The 23,660-nt window shown below is 40.3% G+C and overlaps 1 protein-coding gene across 1 annotated transcript; it reads left to right on the top strand.

Annotated features, from left to right (window-relative positions):
- Positions 1-1,079: 1,079 nt before the first annotated feature.
- On the top strand, positions 1,080-18,731 carry HADH (hydroxyacyl-CoA dehydrogenase). Its single transcript, XM_038136381.1, has 8 exons — positions 1,080-1,228; positions 4,390-4,518; positions 5,843-6,000; positions 10,716-10,842; positions 12,068-12,157; positions 13,684-13,756; positions 16,845-16,961; positions 18,001-18,731. Exons 1-8 carry the CDS (start codon positions 1,100-1,102, stop codon positions 18,117-18,119), a joined length of 942 nt encoding a protein of 313 aa, XP_037992309.1. The 5' UTR covers positions 1,080-1,099; the 3' UTR covers positions 18,120-18,731.
- The last annotated feature ends 4,929 nt before the right edge of the window (positions 18,732-23,660 follow it).

Here is a 23,660-nt window from a genome sequence, read left to right as displayed (position 1 = left end):
TGCAGAGATATGACAATACATCACTTAGTTTATTTGAATAAAACAAGCTCCTTAATGTTTACCCTGATGCTGACTCAAGGAGTAATTGCTGTGTTGTCAGCTGCTGCTGAAGTGCAGGTCTTTCTGGTGAGAAATTAATTAGATGGAAATCAGGGCAGTCTGCATCTGATATGATTCAGCTGTTAGTGTTTATAGTGGAAGAATTTTTTTTCTTGGTTTTTTATTATATTTGTTTATTATGTATCTTGTGCTGGCCTGGAAATAGCATCCCCTTCTAGTCAGGAAACTTTTGTTGTGGAGAGAGAGCTTCTAGTGTGAATAAGAAGAACATTGAGGTGCTGGAGGGTGTCCAGAAGAGGCTGGGGAAGGGTCTGGGGCACAGGTCCTGTGAGGGGTGGCTGAGGGATCTGGGGGTGTTTAGTCTGGAGGAAAGAGGGCTCAGGGGAGACCTTATTGGTCCCTACAAGTCCCTGACAGGAGGGGGTGGTCAGGTGGGGGTAGACCTCCCAAACAGCCAGTGATAGATAAGAGGACACAGCCTTAAGCTGTACCAGGAGAGGTTTAGGTTGAACTCTGTGTTCACAGAGAGGGTGTTTTGACACTGGAATGGGCTGCCCAGGAAGGTGGTGGAGTTACCGTCCCTGGAGGTGTTTAATGGAAGACTGGATGTGCCACTTGGCGCCATGGTCCGGTTGACATGGCAGTGTTTGGTCATGGGTTGGACTCGATGGTCTCGGAGGTCTTTCCAGCCTCATTGATTCTGCGAGCACGGGCAGCGGCAGCGGGAAGGCGAGCGCTGAGGGCAGCGCGGTGACCTCTGAGGCAAAGGGCGGGCACCAGCGCAGCCTCGGCCGCCGGCCCAGCGCCAGCCGGGACTCGCGGGCGTTCCGGCAGCGCTGACCTTGCCCTCGCTGCTTGGCTCTTAAGGAATCAGAGGTAGCGAAGGTGAACGACCCAACGCGCTCCCCCCTCGGCGGGCAGCTGGAACCGGGCGGCCGGAACCTGCCGCCTTCCCCCGGGGCGGAGCGCGGCCCTCGCCCCGCCCTGCCCGGCCCGGCCCCGCCTGTCCCGGCCCCGCCGCTCGCTCCGCGCCTTCGCCATGGCCTTCGCCACCCGCCACTTCGTGCGCGCCGCCTCCTCCGACGCCGCCACGGCGGCCGCCAAGAAGCTGCTCATCAAGCATGTCACGATCATCGGCGGCGGCCTCATGGGCGCCGGTATCGCCCAGGTGAGTGCGGTGCGGCGGGGCGGGGGGAGCGGAGGCGCTATGGCGGCCGGGGCCCGGGGCGAGCCCTGCGGCCAGCGCGGGCTTTCCCGGGCTGCTGCTCCTGCGTCCCCGGCCCTCCGCTGGGGCTCTTCGCTCGGAGCTGAGCCCGGCCGTGGTGCTGCGCTCCGCCCTGTCCCCGGGTGGGAAGGGACGAGCTCTAGGGAGGGCAAACGGTCTGCTGGCGGACCAGCATTAATAAAACCCACAACTAAACGTAGTGGCGCTTCTCGGAATGTGTTACAGTCCGTGGTCAAGCTCCTTCGCGCTTGCCTTTGCAGGCTGTGTTTGTGTGGGAAGCAGCGGCTGCGCTGGCTCTCGGCCGTGCTGGGACTCGCCCCTGCGCTGCGCTGCCAGACTGCCGCGGGTTCGGCTGCAGCCGAGGCGGGGTACAAAGTATTGCTGCTCCGCTCCTCTCTGCTTGCTCAACTCTCACACTGATCCTGCTGGTCCGCCCATCTTCAGGTCAGATGGCTCGGCCAGAAGAACCCAGGCTGATGGCTTAAATTGTTTAAGGTGGTTCTTAAGACAATGCGTGGACTAATTGTAAACAGACAGCGGGTCTGTGGAAATACGTGGAAAATGTTGGAAAGAAGTTTCTTCTAACTTTACAAAGGAGCAGATCTAGTAACATTTTAGACGTTTTACCAGTAGAATGCAGCAGCTAAAATGAGCATTTAGCTGTCAGTCATCTTCAGAATTATGAAGTGGTTAATATTTAAATAGTACTTATTTTCCCAGAGTTTAATCTCAAGCCTTTGGCTTTTAAGTTCACCTTTAACTTGATAGCTTTAGGACATTAAATTGAAGAGTCCTTTCAGTGATTGAAAATTTCGGCACTTAGTTAATTCACAGAAAGAACCCGTTGCCCAGGATACCGGGGTAGTTCACAAACTTCACAAAGAATAAGGCGGGTAGGCAAACATCTGAGCGGAAGCTGACAGTGAGGCTGGAGCTGGAGCTCATGAGTAGCAGTTATCCATTTCAATGAATTAATAGGTTTGTTTCTCAGAATTAAAAATTTCTTACGTTCCTGGCAAATCTCTAGCAGATGGAATACAGAGGCTTTTTCTCGGCTAAGAAAATAGTTGTTTGTTCTCTTTTCTGTTAAAAACACTTCTCTGTATCGTGATACTAGAACTTGAGGTTTCCACTGGAGAGCCATCAAAGCACAATTTAGAAAAAAATTGGTTTTGTATTTGAGGAAGATGCAGACTATGCAAAGCTTATAATTTTCCAGGTAAATGTGCTGATCTTGTTCTGTTGGACTGCACATTTTCAGAGAGCAGCTTGTCAAGAGAAACATGTCTGGTATTTGACAGTAACAGGGGTTGCAGGCCTCTACCACTCTTAAGGACCCAGGATTGTTTTGCTGACCATCTGCCTCCAATTTATCAATCCAAACTTTCCTCAAAGCAGAGGTCATTATAACACTGAGTGGTGTCTCCCCTGTACCTATTAATAAAGCTGCTTTTCATCCCTTTTTGAGCACTTAAGAAACTGCATCTGCTCTTCTCTTGGTTTTTCATACTGTCAGGTGAAGCAAGCCTCTGCTAAAATGTATGGCTGAAAGCCATAATTTTTGATTATGCCCCGTGAAAAGCACTTCTGTATGAAAAGGCATTAATTGGCTCCCCAGCACTTGTGCTTCTTAAATTCTTAAGATCTTTGGATAGTAGCGTTTAGGCAACTGTGTGATAGAGTTGCAAGGAAATGGTATGATCTTGTCTCATTTTCTTCTTCCCTGTCCATGTAAATATGGTGGGAAATGGGAGATGTTAATTTTTTTAAGGATTTTTCACCAGCTGGTCAGTGACAGTGTCATAACTGAATCCTCAATGAAGCACCTCTTAAAAATGTGCTTGGTAATGATTTTCATCTTCAGATGAAAAATCACTGCTACAAATGATCAGCAACAGATGAAGTGTTAGGAGTAGAAGTACAGGTACTTTGGTTTAAGTGGTTTTTATGGAATGCCCATACTGAAAATAAAAAAACAAGTTGAATAAAGAAATGCCTGTCTGCAGACTGACCCCTTGTTAAAGCTCTACTGCTACTGTCCAGAGACAATCTGGCACTTCCTTGTTTGCTGGGTTAGTGAGGCAAGTTGGATGAGAATATCATCATGCTTTTCTTCATGAGATAGCTGTACTTTCCATTTCAGCTAGCTTTGTTGGAGTAGGTCTTGTGGGTGCATGAGTATTTAGTCATCACATGTAAGGTTAAATGCAAGGTAAAAGATTGCAGAAGTTGAGTCACTTTAAAACCATCAGTGGAACTGTGTTTTAATATCTGTTTTACACAGTTACTAAATCACAACTCTGTTAGTTCAAGGATTCTGGAAGTGAAGATAGGCTGTTGCTAACTAACAAGGGGAACATAAATAAAGTAAAAGTGAAGAAAGAGATAATGAGCAGCTGATCTTTAATATGTTGGTGCAGTGTGAGACAGTGACGTTACATGTTTGAAATTAATTTAAATACCAACCAAATACCAACCAAAAAGGCAATTCAGTAGTGCTGTGTGTAGCTGGGCCAGTGTGTGCACCAAGTGCAGAGTAAGGAGACTTTGCAGCCATTCTTGTCTGTATGGAATCTTGGAGTGGCAAACATTCACCCCTGCTCCCAGCTCCACTGTCACCTTCTTGTTGTTGCAGGGACGTGCTCATGGCCGGGCAGCAGAGCTGTGTTCTGGGGACACAGGGTTGGCCATCCCCTGTGCCACCTGCTCACCCTGCCAGCGTTCCAGTTTTGGCCTCCACAGCCCTTTTTTCCTTACAAGATCCAAGGCTCTCAGCTAAAACACTTGTTCCTTTCAAGACATCTGTTTATTCTGTCGCCAGGGCCACAGAATTTAGATGCCTTGAGACACAAGATTCTGCAGACAGTGTGAGGGAGAGATTCCTTTTTCCTTTTCCCTCAAGTTGTTTGAGACCTTTATCCCTTCAGCATCACCCCAGGCTTTTATGCAGGCTTTTATGATTTTTCTAGTCAAGTGCATTGAATTCAATGTATTTTAGCTCTGTTTTGCCTAAATGCCTGGCATATTGTCTGTCAACACAAATCAATATGGTTGGTTATTTTGTGACATTGATGTTGAATTTTTTTTTTTTTTTTAACTTCTAGGTTGCAGCAGCCAGTGGCCATACTGTGGTGTTAGTTGACCAGTCAGATGAAATCCTTAAAAAGTCTACAAAAGGAATAGAAGAGAGTTTGAAGAGAGTGATAAAGAAGAAATTTGCAGATAAGCCTGAGGTTGGCACCTTCTTCTTTATTCCTCTGGGAAAACTTGGAAAAATAAAAACTGCCATATTGAAGTTATGATATTGCACTGATGCATTATACAGCAGGTTATTTTACTTGCATAAAAAGAAAACTTTTTTCCCAGTGTGCTCAAGTACCTGGACTTTCAGTTTTTGGTTATTGTTTTTTAATTTTGAGGGGGTTGAAAAATGTATTACCTAATTTTCTTTTCTAATAAACTTCAGCTTTAGGATAAAGATTTAAACCAACTTGGCAATCTTTTAAAACAGATGCTAAGTGCAAAATGGAGTAAGTAAAATTATTCATCGCAACTTAAAAGCAAGCAGTCTTTGAGTGCTTACCTGGGAATGCACCCATTTTGTCCAAAAGCAAATGGTAACAGAACTGTCTTAATATCTGAGTAAGGTATCTTTTATTATTTTATTTTTCTTCTTCCTAACACTTGGGCACAGGATTACTGCAAAGGAAATAGGAGTGCAATTGACACGTGTTAGATGTATAACATTGCACTTGTATTGCTGATTAAGTCTTGCATACAGCCAGCCACTGTGGTGCAGTTGATGAGTCTAGCTGTGTATCCTAAAGGTTACTTGTCACTGTGCTTGCTTCTCTGAATTCCTCAGCAGATTCAGTTCTTCTTTTGATACATATTAACAAATACCATGTATACTGATATTGATGATTGCCAGAAAATGATGCAGCAGACGAAGGAAATAAAAAGAGCTTGTTAGCAGGAGTGTGGAAGTGCCAGGATAAGTAGAGCATACATATATAATTATGGAGAGCCTTTTAATCAAAAAGAAAACTGTCCACATAATACTTGCACTTTTTGTATGACATTATATTCTACCATATAGGTTGCTTTTTTTTTCATTTGTACTGCATCTCCATTTACCCTTGGCTAAAAGTATTGCATTTCTGTTTGATTTCTGCCCTCACAAACCATGTCAACAGACTTACTAGTGAGGAAACATTTTTCCCCACTTTTTCACTGAAACTATAGCTACTGATTGACCAACCAGGTGATCACTCAGACTCTTGTGCTGAAGGTTGGACTACAGCAAATGGTCTTCCTAAAAGAATGAGTTTAAAGGTCTCCTATTTGCTTCAAAACTGATTTGATTGGCTAGGAAAATTTTGTCAGTGGAAAACATTGTACCTCTACACACTTAGAACTTTCTCATTGATTTGGAAATGTGGCAGACTGCCTGCATTTGGGGGGGGTCAAAATGACCAGTGAACATAAGGAGATTCTTATATAAAAGTAAATTAAATCACTGTAAATAGACATTACAGCTGCTTGAAAATGTTTCAGGCTGGTGCTGAGTTTATTAAGAAGACCATGAAGAACCTCACAACAAGCACAGATGCAGCATCAGTGGTCCACAGCACAGATTTGGTGATAGAAGCCATTGTGGAGAACCTGGAAGTTAAAAATAAACTCTTCAAGACGCTGGATAAGTTCGCTCCAGAGTATGTGTATTTTTCCTGTTACATTTTGAAACTTAGACTATTTTCTGTTTTTACACTCACAGTTAGTTCTCTGTTTTCTTAGCTGCTTTATTTAAGAATGAGTTTTGCTGTCTTAGACTAGCTCCAGACTATCATGTTGGTGTGGAATATTTGTTGTGCCAGGTGCATATGTTATAAACATTCTCAGGTGTGTTGCATTGCTTCATTTGCTTGTTGCGTTGCTTCATTTGTTGTTCCAGGTGTGTTTAGTCATTCAGATTGCCTATCTACTTGCCAATTTCCAATCTTAATCCAACTACAAATGCAGAACAGTAGAATTGCCTTGTTCCAGTGGACATGGGTTACTGTTAATGTTGTGTTCCCCATAGGGAATTGGAATGATTAAGTATTTGTTTCCAGCACACCTGTCATAAACAAGTTTTAAGAGGTCTCAGTCAGCTCAATAATGTCTTAAGTGAACTAACTTTACTTTGTATTACAAGAGTTAGCAAACAGCCATTGCTGGTTATTGTGTGTGATGTAAAAGGGTAAATAGTATTTTAGTAGGTACTCATTACATAAAGTCCCTGGAAATGCCTTTGAACTATATTTGATAACTGTTGGAAGCTACTGTTGAATTGTATCCAAACCCAAAAATGCTGTTAAGGTGAGCATGCGGTCTCAGAAATTTGAGCCTTGTAATTGATGAGTCAGGATCACAAGACCTTGACTACTTGTTGAGATTTTTAACTAGTGCAGGTGAATGTGGGGGGATATTGGCTAGGAGGTGTCCTAGACTGTCTGACCTGTCAACTGGGCAAACTGTGCCTTGAATATCACATCAAGGGAGAAAAGATGTTATCATTAGTTGACTTCAGCCTGGTCAGATTTTTAGGCCTTCTCCTACTGTCAGTAATTAAAATCACCTGGTAATTTTGAAAGCAGTAAATGATCACAAGCAGCCATGTACTGAGCACAGGGTAACTTGCCATTGCCCTGACACACAAAAGTAAATAGATGCCTTGCACATTTATGAGAGTACCTTGTTATGGTGGTTTTGTGCCTATTTTGTGCAAACAGACCATTGGTTGGCCGAGTATTTAATGAGCATATTGGAGTGTACTAAATGGTAAACTGTGTAAAACCAGTCAGCAAGGAAATGTGGGCATGGGAACTTGGAGCCTCACTTAAAAATATGTATGTTTGGAACACCTGAGGCTATTTTTTTTTGTAAGACTGAGCTGTTTGTCAGCATAACTGCTGTAAAACATCAAATTTTACATCACAGTGTTACAAGATACTGGGGGTTGTTCAAATACTGCCCATTGCAAAAGGGATGATTTTGCAGAGTTGGGAAAAATGGCTAAGACAAGAAGCCTTCCTTTTTAAGAGGATATTTGGAAGCTATTATAAGCATACAGATATCTTATGTGTAGGCTAAAGGAAGGTTAAGTGGATGGCAAAAAAATGGATGCAGTATAGAAAGTCTAGATGAAAAACTGGTAAAATGGTGAAACTTAGTAGTGAAGGGTTTAAAATATTAGCTTTGGATACAAAAGGTAATTTTGTAACTGTGAGAGTGTACAGAATTGCAGAATGTGTGCTTAGTGGGGGGAAAGACGGAAACCTGTAGTGAGTGGTTTTCCATGTCTTAGAAGGAAGCAGTAGGCTTTACTCATCCCACATGGCACTGTGCTGGAATGGAAAAGCTCTCCCTGTCAGTGCAAGCATTCTGCAGCCTTTTCTAAGGCTGAATAATTCAAAATTTATAGACCTATTGTATGGACTAACTGTTGTGTCAACTCAGTAGGGTGGTAGACTTGTGGTTAATTAATAGTAACTAAGATGGGATTTGTTTAAAGACAGCTTTGAGTCTCAGGAGGAGCTTTGCTTCTAAGGGGCTCTAAGCATTGATGGCCCTCTGAAGTGTGGCTTACAGGGAGACACCAGGAAGACCAGGATGCTGTGGAGGAACAACTTGGCTTCATTCAAATCTCAGGATTTCCCACAGGGGTGGATGATAGCGGGTGAAAATGTGAGGGGCTATGTATTACAATTGTTCTGACAAGATGAAATCTGCCTGTGAAATACAAGGTGTGTGAAACCCTGCATTTTTCTACTTTTGTGATGTATTTCATGTCTCATGCATTTCCTCATCTGCAACATGTACTTGTTCATCTCCCATTTTTGCACTGCGGAGATGTCTCCGAGGAAAATAAATAAGTCTGGGAACTGCAAAAAACTGAAATATTACAAGAGCACAATTAACTTAATTCCTTTCCCTTTTCTTATAGAGTAACTGTAATTCCTCTGAAAGTGGATCTAAACATGTAGGGGATAGGAAATTTATTCTTTTATTGAGAGAAATTGTATTTGTGAGTGGGGAGCAAATTTCTCGTAAGTGTTCAAATCAAATGTAATAAGCCAGGAGCATTTGACAACACCAGAGCACCTTGGAAACTCAGGGTATACCTCATCTGGGTAACTGTCCAGGTGAAACAGTGGATGCTGTTTCTTGGGTGCTATTAGTCTGAGAACATACTGGTTTATGTTCCTGGAACTTTGCAAAAAATTATGTTCTTGGAGCTTTGCAAAATGTGGAAAGCAAAATTGTATGTTCTATTCCTCTCAGTATTAAACTCACCATATTTGGTGTTTATTACTGTGTTACATGGTCATCATCTTTGGAGCAGAGTAAAGCATTGTTACCCACTCTTCAGTTCTGTTTTCCTTTTCTAGAATGGAGTTAGTCTTGCATTTCCGTTTTGAAAAAGGTCAGGCTAGGATTTTTGTAGACACTGCAGCACTTTTCCAAACAGGCTTGTAATGAATATGACAAAAGAATTTTGCGTCTCCACTTTAAGAACTTTTCTGTACTTGATTTCTGTTTTTTTTTCTGGGTTGTAGGAAATGCCCATCAATATTCCTCGGTCTAGGATTTGCCTTTAGATGTGTAAACTCAGCTTGGACCTGACCAGTGTTTTTCAACTGTTCACTGTGTTAGGATGAATGTGTTATAAAACTTCAAAAAAGAAGTATTACTCAGTGTTTGCTGTGTAAGGCAGCTGGACCGTAAGAGTCGGATTTATTGGAAATATTTATTAACGTTTCTCTTGTGTTTGACACTGCTTTTGACGTCTTTCCCTGAGCCACTAGATGGCACCAAGAGAAAGCACTCTGCTGCTGGGAAAGCCATTTCTATGGCTTCACTAGTTCTGGCTTCCCAAAGCCTCCCAACTCTGCTTCCACCTGAAGCGTGGATTGTGTAGTTCTAAGTCACAGATGCATGAAAATTCTATTCTAAACTCAACTGAAATCAATTGGTTGGTCAGAGAAGAAAGTGTAACTAAAATGCACTTGTTCACAGTGCAAATCCAATGCCTTTCATTTTTCCAAGGCTTTCTATTGTGTGAAGCTACAGAAGAAGTAATGAGGTAAAATCTCTTAAGTGAACTCAGATATAAACCTAGCAATTATATTTCACGATTCAGTGTGCTTCTTTTTTATCTGAGTATTTTAATTTTTACATACAGTGGCAGATTTTCAGTGAGAGTAAGTGACTTTTTGTATGCACTGATCTTGCAAAGTCAAAACTATGAAATACAGAATGTTCCTCTTAGTACCTCACCTCAGAACAGTATAAGGCCACTTTATGGCGGAGGGATAATAAAAGAATATTTTTAAGAAGAGTAAGCAGGAATTTTCAGGATTTTTTTATTTCTTTCACTATAACAAAAAAGAAAACATAATAAAAAATGGAAAACAAAGTGGGTGTTTTTGTCTTGAAATGTTTTCTTTTATGCCATTATAAAATGTGCCCATGACTTGGACATAACTTTTTTGAAAGCTCTGTTGTAAAGCTCAGTTACATATTAGTACAATGTAAGCAAAATATCTACATAGATATACATTTGCTGAGTCCAGTAGGATAACTTTTTGAAGGAATAGTAGGATGCAGCCCAAAATGAAAAGTAGGTTTTAATCTCTGGTTTCTGATTTGAAGAAAAAGCCATCTCTCTTAAGTTTTTGGTGTGATAGCAGGGCTGTTGAGGTTTTAAGATATTTCTGGGAAGAAAAACCCAAACAAACAAAAACCTCAAACCATTATAAATTGCAGTTAGTAAATCTGGTTTATGTCTGGAAAAGGATTTCATATATGTCTTAAAATTCTTGTCATTTTGTGTATCCTTTGCAGTGTCCTGTAAATGACAGGTCTTAAATTTTTTCTGGATTTTTTTCCCCATCAAATCTTTGCTCTGGTGGTAGGTTTGCTCATCATGTCTATCATTGATAATTTTAAAACAAAGTAGATTGCCAATTTTCCGTAAGACTCCAAAGTGCATTTTTGACATGGCATATGATTGAGTTTCAATAAATGTATAAATGTGTTTAACAACAAACAAATTACCCTTAGGTTTTCAGGATTGCTGAAGGAATTACCTAGAATGGATCTGGGGAGTGAAAGAAAATTTTCTAACTGCACAGTCCTTTTTTCTAGCCCCTAATGAAAGTATTCAGCATTAATTCCTCAAGAATCAGAAAGTCACACGGTCTTTGCAGTGGTTATTTAATAATTTTAATCCTTTTGCTGTGCTTTGACCTCAGCAAAAGGACCGTGATAAAGTGCAGGGATATTTCTGAGAATTCTTGCATAGTTAGCCACTGGATATCTGTTTATGTTTAGTGTCTCAGTCTCCTACTGTCCTTTATGCAATCCATATATTTCTTATTCCCAGGCATACAATATTTGCAAGCAACACTTCATCCTTGCAAATCACAAAGATGGCAAACGCAACCACCAGGCAGGACCGATTTGGTGGTCTCCATTTCTTCAATCCTGTGCCTATGATGAAGCTCGTGGAGGTGAGTGCTTATGAGCACGCCTTACAGGGGCTGCTGTCATCATGTTCCATCATAGCAGCAGCTGCAGCCCAGCAGTGCAATTGTCAGCAGTGGGATTTCAGTTAGATTGACAGAGCAGATCTCAGTTTGCAGCTGTTCTGATATGGAATTTGCTATCTCTAGTGATGAGAGGGTGCTGCAGTCTCTGTTGAGGGGCGGCTTTAAGAGACAGAGGTAACTCCTTCAGTCTCAAGGCTCCTGAGTTCTCCACTGAACTGCCGACTGCTGTTTATAACCATCATTTCAAGCAGGGAGGCTTATTCATAAGAATTGCTGATGCCAGTGTAGAAATAAATAGAAAATGTCAGGAGATGAAATCTTATTGTTTTGTCACTTTTGAAACAAAGTCAGTCGTGTTTGTTTCAGTATTTCCAGTGCTACAGGCTGGGGAAGAGGGGCTGGAAATCTGACCAGAGGAAAAGGATCTGGGAGTGCTGCCTGATAGCTGCTGAACGTGAGCCAGTGTGTGCCCAGTGGCCAAGAAGGCCAATGTCATCCTGCCATGTGTCAAAAATAGTGAGGCCAGCAGGACCAGGGCTGTGACTGTCCCCCTGTGACTGGCTCAGCACTGGTGAGGCCACACCTCGAATGCTGTGTCCAGTTCTGGGCCTTTCACTACAAGAAAGACATTGAGGTGCTGGAGCGTGTCCAGAGAAAGGAAACAGAGGTGGTAAAGAGTCCAGAGAGTAACTCACATGAGGAGCAGCTGAGGGAGCTGGGATTGTTTAGCTTTAGAAAAGGAGACCAAGGAGAAACCTTATCACTCTCTAAAATTACCTGAGAGAGGGTTGTAGAGGGGTGGAGTAGCTGCTAGAACTTGCTTTATCAGGAACTAGAGCTGTTTAAATGGCTCTCTAGAGTGATGTCTTTGTGTTTCCCAAGAAAAGAGACTATGTAGCTTTTAGAGTTATTTTGATACACTATAATCTCTTAGGTGTGCTTTCAAAGAATGGTTCCTTTTACCATCTTTCCATAGTGGCTGAGTGGGAAAGTGTCTTAAAGTAAAATGCTGTATCTATGTGTAAAATAGTGTTCTGTGTCTATTACATGTCTATACACTCAAGCTGGTTTTCTGCAAAACATTTTGTGAATTTCTGGAAGAGTGTTCTAGATTGCTGCAAAGGGGGAATGGGAGAGATTCTGCTCATAAGTATGCTTATGCTCTCTCTACCTTCCCTTTACCCAGGTCATCAAGACTCCAATGACCAGCCAAAAGACTTTTGAATCACTTGTGGATTTCAGTAAAGCAGTAGGAAAGAGTCCTGTGAGTTGTAAGGTGAGTAGGTTTTGACAGTATAGTGTTCAGAGGGTCTGTCCTTGTAGACTGTTAATTTTAAGGTGGTCGGTTTTAGCAGATGTATGAGCACTTAAAAAATTTCTAGGCTGCTTCTTGTCCGGTTTCTCTTCATAATTAAAAGCAATTTGACAAAGAAAACACACACATTTACCACAAATTCTTCAAAGTCCAATGACTCTAGACATTTTGTCTAGAGCAGCAAAACTCACAGGTGTCAGAGCTTACTGTTATGGAGTCATTTTTTCAAGTCCTGCAGAAGCATAGACTGGAGAGCTTAAGCAGGAGCTCATCTTTAGCCATGCCAGAGACAAAACTGCTGCCTCTTGTACTGTGAGATAGTTGGCTGAATCCTCCATGGTGTGTGCTCATTGCAAGTTTTTCTTAAGACTGCAGTAACTAGACACATATTAATCTTAATTTCTTTTCAGCTTTGGGTTTTTTTCTCTAGAGAAACACCCTACTTTGAAAGCTCACTTTTTCTGAATCTGTTAAGCTGTGGTCTGGATAGCTTTATGCAAGCTACTGCTTTGGGTTTCACAGCCCCCAGGAGACAGTTGATAATAAAAAGAAGGGCCTGCAGTCCGGTAGTTGCTGGATTAATTAATTCAGCTTCTGGATGCTGGACTCTAATTCTGGCTATGTTCTCTAAATTCTGGCTAAATTGTTCTTTGGCCTTAGTTGACTTTTTTCCTATTTCTGTCACAGTTTAGTACTATGCAATGTGTAGAATATAGGAAGAATTGTTATAAATTAGCTTGGATAGAGGTTAATGCAGTATTCATGCATGAACTTTTTTTTTTTTTTTTAATCTTGCTTATAGGGGAAATATTGCTTGGGGTTCTCTGGATTAAATATTGATATATGATATAAATTGAAATGAATAATAAACATTTGAAACAGTAGTAATATGCAAAATAATGTTGTATTTGCAAAAATCTTTCTCTTGTGTTTGGTGGATTGTGCTTTTGATTTTGCTTGTGCAAAAGAAGTTTTGTATTCATTTGTTACCTTCTGACAGCATGTGTCTTATCTTTTCATTGTCGGTGTTGATGTTTGCTGTTAAAACTTTCAAAAGTATGGATCACCAGTGAGCAGTGGGGGAGAAGCAGACTATTTAGTCAGGAGTTCTTCTGGTAGTTGACAGACACAAAAAAAAACCTTCTAGGGAAGAACTACTTTTGTCCTAACCTTCGGGAAATTGCATCATTAGACTCTTGATAAAGAAAAGATTAGCCATATTAAATTACTTTAAGATTAATTGCTTTGGCTTGTAGTAGTCTTATTGTTCTCAGACCTGATGACTGTTTATGTGCCATTCCTTGTTTGAATTTCACAATGTTTTATGCTTTAATACTGAGCAGATAAATGAGATGAAAAATACAGTTCAGAGAGTACCATAATAATGATACAATAAGTGTCTTCATCCACTTGTTTTATTTGTCACATTGCATTGAGTGTAGTTCTGGTAGAGTATTTACTTAGAAGCCCTTTTTTTATTTTTATAGGATACTCCTGGGTTTATTGTAAATCGTCTCCTGGTGCCATATATGATGGAAGCTGTTCGTCTTTTTGAGAGAGGTACTTGGTGGGTTATTGACTTCAAGGGATGTTGACACATAACACTACTAAATGTTGCATTGCTTCAGAAAAGCCTTGGGATTCCCTCAGAATTTTCAGACATTAAAGGCTGGAAATGAATAGAGATTGTTAAATATGACCAAACATGTGTAGCTGGAAAAGCCTTGCCTTCACTTTGAAATGTCAGGTTATGCAGAGTTGGAAGGTACTTGTGTGTGAAATTCCTGGTGGTGGAAAATGTTTCTGGCTTGGAGGTGACAAGGTGAGTGTAGAGCCATTGTGAAAACATCCATTGCCACCTATTCAGGAGCTTTCCTCTCTCTGTCCCTGGAGACATTGATAAAAGTGATTGAAAGTCCCATAATGGGATTGTTAGTAAAGTTCTCCTGAGTTCACTCATATGGGACTTGTGAAATAAACCACCGGTTTCGAGGTAAGTGGTGTAATAGTGTCACACTATGGTACTGGAACTGAAGTGATTCAAGCTCAGCTACTGCCACATAAAACTTCCTGTTCCCCTTCTGTGTTGATTTTTAGACATGGGTTCTTCAGGAACTCCAGTCTCACTGCTGGTCTCTTTTACATTAATATGTAGGTAAAAATAATTATGAATCCCCAAAGAACCACTGAATTTTTCAAAGCATTGAAGCTTGTTTTGAAAATAAGCCAATAATGAATGTAGTGGATAAAGATGAAATTACAGACTATAATTGCTTTTATTTCAAGTGCTCTGCTTGTAGCTCTGTGCTACTCAGAATGTCATTTGAAACATTTTGTTTTTGAAATCACTGCCTTTTTACAGATGAAAGCACTCCATTTTCAGGATTCCACCAAGTATGCTTTAAATATTAAAAATCTCTTTTAAAGCACATGGAAGGGATGGTTTGATTTCTAAAAAAACCCAACAAAATAAAACAACACTACTTGTTTATCCATCAACAGATGTACCTAATTACATCTCAAAGGATAAAAGAGCAAATTTAGTGACTTGAAAGGCAAAGGCATGAATGTGAGGGGGCATTATTCTTTTAGAAAAAGTCACAGTTTTGAATAAAGTGTATGGGTGTTTCAGTGTGTTTAAAAGAGGTGCTTTTGTTAAGTGACATGTATCACTGTGCATATTTCAGGAGACAACAGAACTTTTAATTAAATGCAGAAGAAAACATTTACTGAGTTTGTGTGTTAAAACTGAGTGCTTTTGCCTAAGCAAAACAATATTTTGATTTAATCTTTATTTTTTTTTGTATCTTCTCCCACAGTATGATATTTCCAAAATTGCTAAAGTTCATTTGTGACTTTTTAACTTTAATGGAATCTATTAAAAAAGCTAGTTGATGTCTTGGGAAGATTGATGGCTGTCTTTTAATTCATATGTTCCAGTGAATCAAGTTAAATTTCTGTCATATCCTTTGTGTTTATTCTCAGAGTAGACACTTGAGCCAGATTGTCATTTACATTAAATGAAATAGTTTCTCTTTCCTGGTAACCCTAAGCACTGAAATGCCATTTTATTGGGCTAGTTTTTGCATTTTTATTTGTACAAAATCTCATTCTGTTAAATGTGCACTTTTGCATAAGCAACGTACCTTTAGTATATTAACAATTACTTAAACGGGGCATATTGTAAATATTAATGTAGTGGTCTGTACTGCTCTGCACTTAGTGGAAAAACTAAAAAACAATCAGCTAAGTTTCTACAGAAGTCTGCTTTATACTAGGAGAGGCTAGAATGAACTTAGGGATATAGCCCTTATTTGGCCTTTTACTGCTTTTTATTGCATTCTAATTAAACTGTCGGGTGGCCAAGTCCCAAGTTTGACAAAGTGGACAAATGTGTTGAGAGAACAAGTCTGTATACCTGCATCAACTGCAAATGAGCTGAGGATTTAGCTGTGTTTGAATTTGGGGAACTGAAATTATGTTAGAATTAGGTAAGACTACTCTCCGCAGCTTCTCAGAAATAAAATGTGGCTTAAAAAAAACATTGTCAGCTTTAAAGAGTAAAAGGAGGTATATATAAATTATTAGTTCATACAGAACTGTCACTGAAGTTGTTACCTTTACACGAGATTTTGTAAATTTATTTCTAGGGTTCTCTGATCTTAGGCATATAAATTGCACAGGCTGTGTCTGCCAAGCTGCCGGACACCGTGCACGCCTGTACGCATTGAGCACGGAGGTTACTTAACAAGTACCTCTGGGGTTTGTAAAACTTCATCCTTTTTGTAGGATCTGCAGAGAAAGCCTTTCTCAAAATATGAGTTAGAGGTATGCAGTAGAGGTGCATCTGCTTTGATGACAGTCTAAAATATGTATTCCCAGCTAAAGAATGAGGTTAAAGTTATTTGTGACAATGTTGCAGTGCGGGATTTGTATTTTTATAGGCGCAGACTGAAGTAGAAGTAGCAAATTTCTGATAATTTTGATTATTTCTTTTTAAATAATTTTGGAATTCATCTGCACCTGCACAGTCATTTCAGGTCTCTCTTATCTGCCGTTTCTGATTCAAACAGATATCCTCTGGTGATAGGTGCTGTAGCTAAGCATGTTACTCAGATGCTCCTGCCCCCCTCTCCATGCCTGCCTTACCCATCAGCTGGATATCACTTGAGTTCTGGCAGCCGTAGTGTAAGGGTAGCTCTGTCCTGTGCATCGTTCAAAAGCTGCTGCTGATCTCATTAAGCTGAAATTGAGTTGTTTCCTTACTTACCCTGTTCTGCTGCCTCTAAAAGAAGCTCTTGTTTCTTCATAGTGGCCAGTTCTTCCTTTAGTCATTCTGATAGGGTCAGCATGGTAGCTGTGGCCCCATCAGCAGTGCAATGCTCTGTATTGAAATGCCAGAGGAAACCAGGAAAATAGAAAGCAGGCCTGCAGGGCTTGCTTTTTTTTTTTTTCTTTTTTTTGTGAGAGGTTCAGCTTTATGCTCCAGCATGTGTATGCTGACTCCAGTTTTTGTGGCTGTGAAACATGCAGAGATTTCTGTGAAGAGCTGCACCAGGGTGAAATAACACCCTGTTAATTATTTATAAGTGGTGCCAAGGAGATGCGGAATCTTCTCTGTTCATCAAACTGTCAATCTTTTCTCTAGGAGATGCATCAAAGGAAGATATTGATGTTGCTATGAAGCTTGGGGCTGGCTATCCCATGGGTCCATTTGAACTGCTGGACTATGTTGGGTTGGATACCAGTAAATACATTATAGATGGTACTGCATGCTTCTTTTTTTCTGCTTTTCCACTTTCTAGCTAAATTGTAGATGTTTCAATGCAAATGTGACTCTTAAATATTTAAACTGAATGTTTATGGTATAGCCTTTGAACTGTTGAGGAGAAAGGAGTTAGGATTCAGCTCAGAATGCTGTATGAGTACAGCATTTTTACTGCATGCCTGTACCCTTTGTACCTGGGGACAGAACAGTGGTGGCTTTGCTGACTTCATCAAGTGCTATTGGAAAATAATAATGATATTAACATTAATGGTACTTTGTATTACTAAAAAGAATCAGTGGGAAGGGTGACATGTAGTGGAGGTGAGGAATTCTGTGAGACACCCTATCCTTTTTCTACCAGCCATATTTTCATTCTTAATTAATAGGAAACCCAGCAAATATCTCAAAAGATGTAAGTGAACCATCTCCCTGTCACTTCAGTAAATAAGTGGGTGAATGTCAATACAGTAACAAAAAAAACCGTAATTGGTGATGGCTTGTTGATGGTTGTTGTTTCTTTTGAATGAGCAGCGTAACCATTCTCTGAGGCAGAATGTCACTTTGATGATGGCATTTTTAGTGGAACCTCTTTTGCTCTTAGTCAGTGCTGTGGCGTTGTGTTATATTGTTCTAAGTAACCATGTGTTTCGCAGGTAGAAATTCAACTTGGAATTTCTTTGCACTTTAATTTCTTTTCAGCAGAGCCTTTATTTTATTTCCTTGTACTTAACTATGTTTCAAACATTCTCCTTAATTGTTTTAAAAAATCCTCAGTTGTGGGGATTATAAGGTGCTCAGAGTACACTGAGCCTGGAGACTAATTCTTAGATTTGTGCATAATTATCAGTACTGATCTGGGCTTTATGAAGCTGTACTGCAGGGTCTCAGAGAACCTAGAATAAGTTTCAGTCCTTCTTCAGTTTTCTGACCTTCAAATATTTTCCTAAGGAGATGCAGATCTCCTTATCTAATCTGCATGTTATCTTTGCATATAAACAGAACTGTTACTAATTCATCCACTTCCCTTCCTTTCCAGGATGGCATTCATTAGAGCCCAACAATCCTCTTTTTGCACCCAGCCCACTCCTGAATAAACTGGTAGAAGAAAAGAAGCTGGGTAAAAAGACTGGAGAAGGATTTTACAAATACAAATGAACTCCAGACCTGAAGAGGTGTTAAACTATCTGTATATGCAATTCAGCATTGCCATAATACAGGTGTTTAAACCTTCCCAAGAGTGGCACAAGCTGCATTTAGAACATAACTCACTTGTGAACTGAGTGATTGCACTAGTTAACTATGGTCAAAGCTTGATTTGGTAGATTGTTTTTCTCTTGTAATTCCAAAAAGCTTTCTATGTACAGTGCCTTCATGAAATGTTGATTTTTCTCAGGTGCAGTACAGAATGACAAGTGAATTCATGTATTTGAAATGTTGTTATATTGATGGGGAAAATCCTATAAATAACCTCCCTTTCTTAAAAATAAATCTTTCAACAATTTTGTATCGAGTGTGAGGGCTTGCAGTTGTGTCTTGGATGGAGACCGCAGGGTGGCAGTCTCTTCCCACACTGCCAAATGCAGCCTGGAAAGGCAGTGGGTTGTTTTGTTAGGATTTTTCTTAAGTGCACCACTAATCTGTAGATGTAAATTACAGTGCCTTGAACAATAATGTTTTGAAGGACATATTTAAAAACAAATAAAAGAATCCCACAATGGCAGGCTGCTCCCCAAACAGAAGATTCCCAATAAAGAATTTAAAAGCAGAGCTCATGATTTGCTCATGATTAGCTCATGATTTTCATGGGGGTTTTCTAGCATTTTCAATTAGTGGTTGAGGGCCTACTTTTGCTAGGTGCTGTAGAAACATAATGAAGATTTCTAGTGGATTTCTGGTCTCAGGGGCATAAGATAGGATGCTGGTGAAAGCTTCTGAATGTTTTCTAGAGTCCTGTAAATTGGCTGTATTTAAAGTGCCATTTTTATATCATACACTACTATTGCAGTTGAGTACCTTCAGGATTGCAGTTGGGAGTTTGTGCTGTGTGAACAAATAAGTGTGTCTGGCTGTGTGAAGCACCTTCTGTTTTGCAACTTCATTTTCTTGGGGCTTAGCAGAGCTGAATTTGTCCATGGTGGGAGTGTACAAATCCTGTCTTCTCTCCAAGTATTGCAGAGCAAGTGGGCATGAGGATTGGTGTTCCAGTTCAACTCAGTAGTAGTGTTCCTTTCCTTTTGGTACTTAGTGCTTATATACATATTTTTAGTTACAGAAATTATTAATAATTTCTGTAATAAATAATTTAATGCCAAGTTGCCTCTTCCTCTCTCCTCCATCATCTAATTCAGATTGCATACGTAGAAACTGAGTGCTGACAGAGGTTAGTTTCCTGGACATGATCACATAAGAAATCTCTGAGTAGAGAATAAAATTTTTGGTTTACTGGATCCTTAATTACATATCATCTGATTTTGAGCCACTTGCCTTGAAAGAAAAGGGTTAAAGGAAAGAAACAGTTCTATAAACAGTCTCTTTTCTTTACTAATATGTTGTTAAACTGACTTGGTTTTACTGGAATACAGCCCACTTTTTACATATGAAGTCTGTTTCACTGAAGGTTCTTAATGCTTGTAGCTCAGTTTAGTGAATTTTAAATACTGCAGGGTGAAGTTAGCTTCAGTACTACTGTTTTCAGTAGTAATAAAAATGGGAATATGTATGACTCTTGTGTCTTAAAAAATGCTATGTTTTTTACAAAAAACATTTAGGTAGAAGAAATCTGCTACTGCTCCCTTTACTTGGGTGATAATCTTTAATTTGGAAAGGGGAAGGTTTATGGCAATACATAGGCTATTTAATGTTAAATGTGCAAAATATTTTTCAGTAGTAAATGTGATATATTAGAAAAACAAACTTTCTCTAAAACAGGATTTTCCTTTCAGGAGCTCTAACAGGTACAGTATGTGTATAGGTAATAAATAGAGGCATTTTTGAGTTGGACTTGCTATTTGAGAAGAGACTTCTTTTTTTTTTTAGCAGAATGGGCCCTGTTCAGGTACTTTAATGGTGGGTGTGGATAGTTTATTTTATCAGCATGTGGAGCGCTGTGCCAGGATGAGTAGAGATGAGGTAAAGGGTGAAAACTTTAAATGCTTCCTCTTAAATCTAGATCAGAATGCAGAATGGTAATTGAATGACTGTAGTCATTGAAACAAGGTAAGCCTTTTCTTTTGCTCCTCAGTGGGGAGGCATGGAGAATGTAGAAGTTCCTTTTAAGAGAGGAAAGTTACAAAATTAGCCAGAAGTAGGATATTAAGTAGTCACTCCTGAATTTTACAAGAATTTCTACAGCTTTGATAGTTTAAAGATTTCTAGAGAGCTTAAAGAATGACTATGTATTGAAATAAAGGAGTTGTCTGTTGCCACCTTTTCCTCAGTAAAGATTATTTCCCATCCCTTGCAATGGCTGTGACTTGAAGCAGAGGTACCTGAGCCACCTTCCACTGCACACAGTGTGGATGAAGGGGAATCTCCTGCTGGTCAGTGCCTCAGACTAGCATGTGGTACATTAGACTTGCTCTCACCATTCAGCTCTCCTTGAATTTTTATTAATAGTGGAAAAGAGATTGTGGAAAAAAATGAGGGACAGAAGAGAAAGGAGGGGAAGGGGTTTACTTTCCCTCATTGCCTACTTTAAAAACCTTTAGTCTTTATTATCCTTTCTGTCAGCAGGCCTCACAGATTTAGAGCATTTGCCCCGCTTTGGTCAAAGCTTTGGGATGTACGCTTGGCACAGCTCGAGGGCAGCTTGACAGCCAGCAGCTGAGGAGTCGGACGTGAGCCCAGCCGCTGCAGCTGGGAAGATGGCTCCAGATTCAGCATCTGGGTCATTTCAGCTGCCAAATGTGCTCCATCTGTGGTCAACCTAGCTGCTGACACGGCGGGGGAGAAAACAGGAGCACAGCAAATTTTAAACAGGGACTAGAAAGCAGAATCTTTATTGGGCAGAGGAGGGTGCTCTGCAGGAGTGGCTTATGGAGAATAAAGTGCAAGAGGTGGCAGTAAAGTTTGATCTGGAGAGGAATTATGTGTGTAAAATTGATTGACTCAGCAACTGCATAAAATAACTTGGAAAGGTATCTTTTTTTCTTTCATAGATGAATTGTATTTGTCCCCCAAGCCATCGGACCCAAGGGTTTTTAGGTGACAATGCAAATATCCTTCAAAAACTAATTAACAACAGTTAACTCCAGCATCTAGCATGGGCTCTTCAGAGCCATGAGATCCAGTACTACCAGCCATGCACTTCAGCAGTGAATCAGGTCTCTGAAAAGCAAGGTAGTGGTTTCTGAATGAGATTCCATTGTGGTTTGGGTTTGTTTTCTTAGTGCCATATTTGGTGGCTTGTTCTGTGGATGAGACTCTTACACACCTCTAGGTATCTGTTAAACTTTTGAGGTTCATCAACCAATCTCTTCTGGAGACCCACTTATTATAAATTAGTGAATGTTTATCAGGGTGAAGAAGCAAGAATGAAAATATTTGCTGTTTGAAGTGAAGTGTAATGAGATACAATTGTCTTGTTAAATCTGTATCTGCTACTAGAATGAAAAAAGGCATCTTAAAAATAGTTGTTTTGTTTGCCTGGCTAAAAGGTGATTCTGATGTGAGAAGGTCTTGTATGTTTCTGACTTTGAGCCAGCCTTTGGTCAATAAAGTCTTCAAGTGAGTTAGGTGTAAGCTAATGCAATGCAGTGTATTCCTCTGGCCAGGTGTGGTGCTAGGAGGTGGGAGGTAGTAGCAGACATTCTCTGTTTAGAAGAATGTTCTCTGCTTTTTATTCCATCTAGAGAAAGCCCCTTAACATTACCAAGTGACCTTAAAGATGCAGGTAAACTGCACACAGCTTCTGTAGTTTGTAGGGACCAACTTTTCCTAAGAATTTACTGCTGACAGTTTTGAGCTAATTTTTTCAAGAGAGGCACCTGTAGCTGTGGTGCTACATTCTTTTCTAACTAGTACCACAGCAGTGACCCACATCTCAGTATTTTTATTCATTACAGTTTGTGACCATGTGAGCAGTTATAAAACTGACCTGAGTAATGCCTTTTCCTTGTGCTTTTTGGAAGAGCTGAGATCAGGAACAAAAGCAGATGCTGTGATTCTTTTGAGAGCTATATCTTTTCATGTTGTATGTTCCTTCAGTAGCTTTTTCTGTTATTCACTGCCAGAGGGATGTGCTTCTACTGAATTCTGTTAGAGAAGGGTTAAGTAGAGCCACAATCTGGTAACTGTAAAGATGATTTGTAGAATGATCTGCCTTGAGCTTTATGAGTTTCTGAAAAGATCACATCAAAACTGAAATTGCTCTTTATATACCATTTACTATCCAATATACTTGTTCATTTATAAATGCAATGCTATGCAGAATCTTAATTTAAATGTATGAGATCACAGAACAGTCTGTGATGATGTCAGGTGTTACTGATAATATATTAGATTTAGGTTTGTATGCCCATGGAGCAACTTTGCACTTGTTCAATTCACTCTTCTCTTTGATTCCCCCAGAGGTTTTCTGTTTGGTTTTCCATAAATTGAAAATAACTCACGGCAGTGCATTCTTTGCAGAGAAACCAGCACCATAAAGTTCTAATGCTGGCTGGAAGTTTTGGTTGCTTCTGGGGCAGGAATAATACAAAACATCAAACCTCGTTATTAAAGGAGCCATTTCTGTTGTCTTGTGGTGGCACAAGGCATCGCTGTGAGGCGTAAGGCCAAGCTTTGTTTCCAGCCTGGGGTCAGAGGCTGCAAGTTGGCCATGGCACAGGAGGATATTTTAGCACAAGGCTTTTGCTTGGCGGGCACTAAGGAACTTGTCGCTTACTTTGGCTGTCCCATGCTGCCAGATAACAGGATTTTTTCCTAGCCTGTTGTTTGCTGCTGCTTTGCTTTGTGCATCTCTGTCCTGCCTGGTAACAGCTTCTTCTATTCTGGTCCATTTTTTTCTGCCAGCAACCACTTCTGGGTGGTTTTCTGTAAATGGAGAAACCCTTACAGTATTCGCTAGTTAAAGAATGCAAGTTTTTTGTCATTAGTAACTTAAACCTCCCATTTGGAGTCTTGGCTTCAGCAACAAAAATGTTGTGGATTAACCACTTTCACCAGCAAGAGGCTTTCTGATGAGCTGTGGGAAGAAGTGTATGCTTGGTGGTAGGTCTACAGTAAACAGCTGGAATTTGCATGTGGTGAATTAGCACCAAATAAAACCCCCTTTTTTTTTTTCTTAATTATCCTTGCATACTAAAATGGACCTATTAAACATTTGTGCAATAGAAATTGGTAAAACCACACATTTACAGTAAGTGGATCTTGGTTGGCCTCAGGCTGACATTTCTCTGCTCTGTTGGTGGCAGGACCTATGTAAGTAACATATAATCAAAGGAAGGGACCGCTCTGATCCCTGACTCCTTGGCATGCAGTGGTGCCCTGATTTGGATTGAAGCACTGCAGTCATTGGAAGGAAGCCCTTGCTTCAACTCAGAATCTTCACCTACTTTACATTAACTTTGTTTGAGACCTGCTGCTTTGACTCCTGCACAGCCACAAGTATAAGCAGGTGTAAGATACACTGCATTTGTATTATCTGTATTTCACAGGCTTTTTAGTTGTTAGTTTTCTCTAAAGAGGCTGTAAAAG

Source organism: Motacilla alba, chromosome 4, assembly GCF_015832195.1.
Source record: "Motacilla alba alba isolate MOTALB_02 chromosome 4, Motacilla_alba_V1.0_pri, whole genome shotgun sequence".
Classification (NCBI taxonomy): Eukaryota; Metazoa; Chordata; class Aves; order Passeriformes; family Motacillidae; genus Motacilla; species Motacilla alba.
Note: the sequence above shows the minus strand (reverse complement) of the source record. Positions and strands in the feature narration are given on the sequence as shown.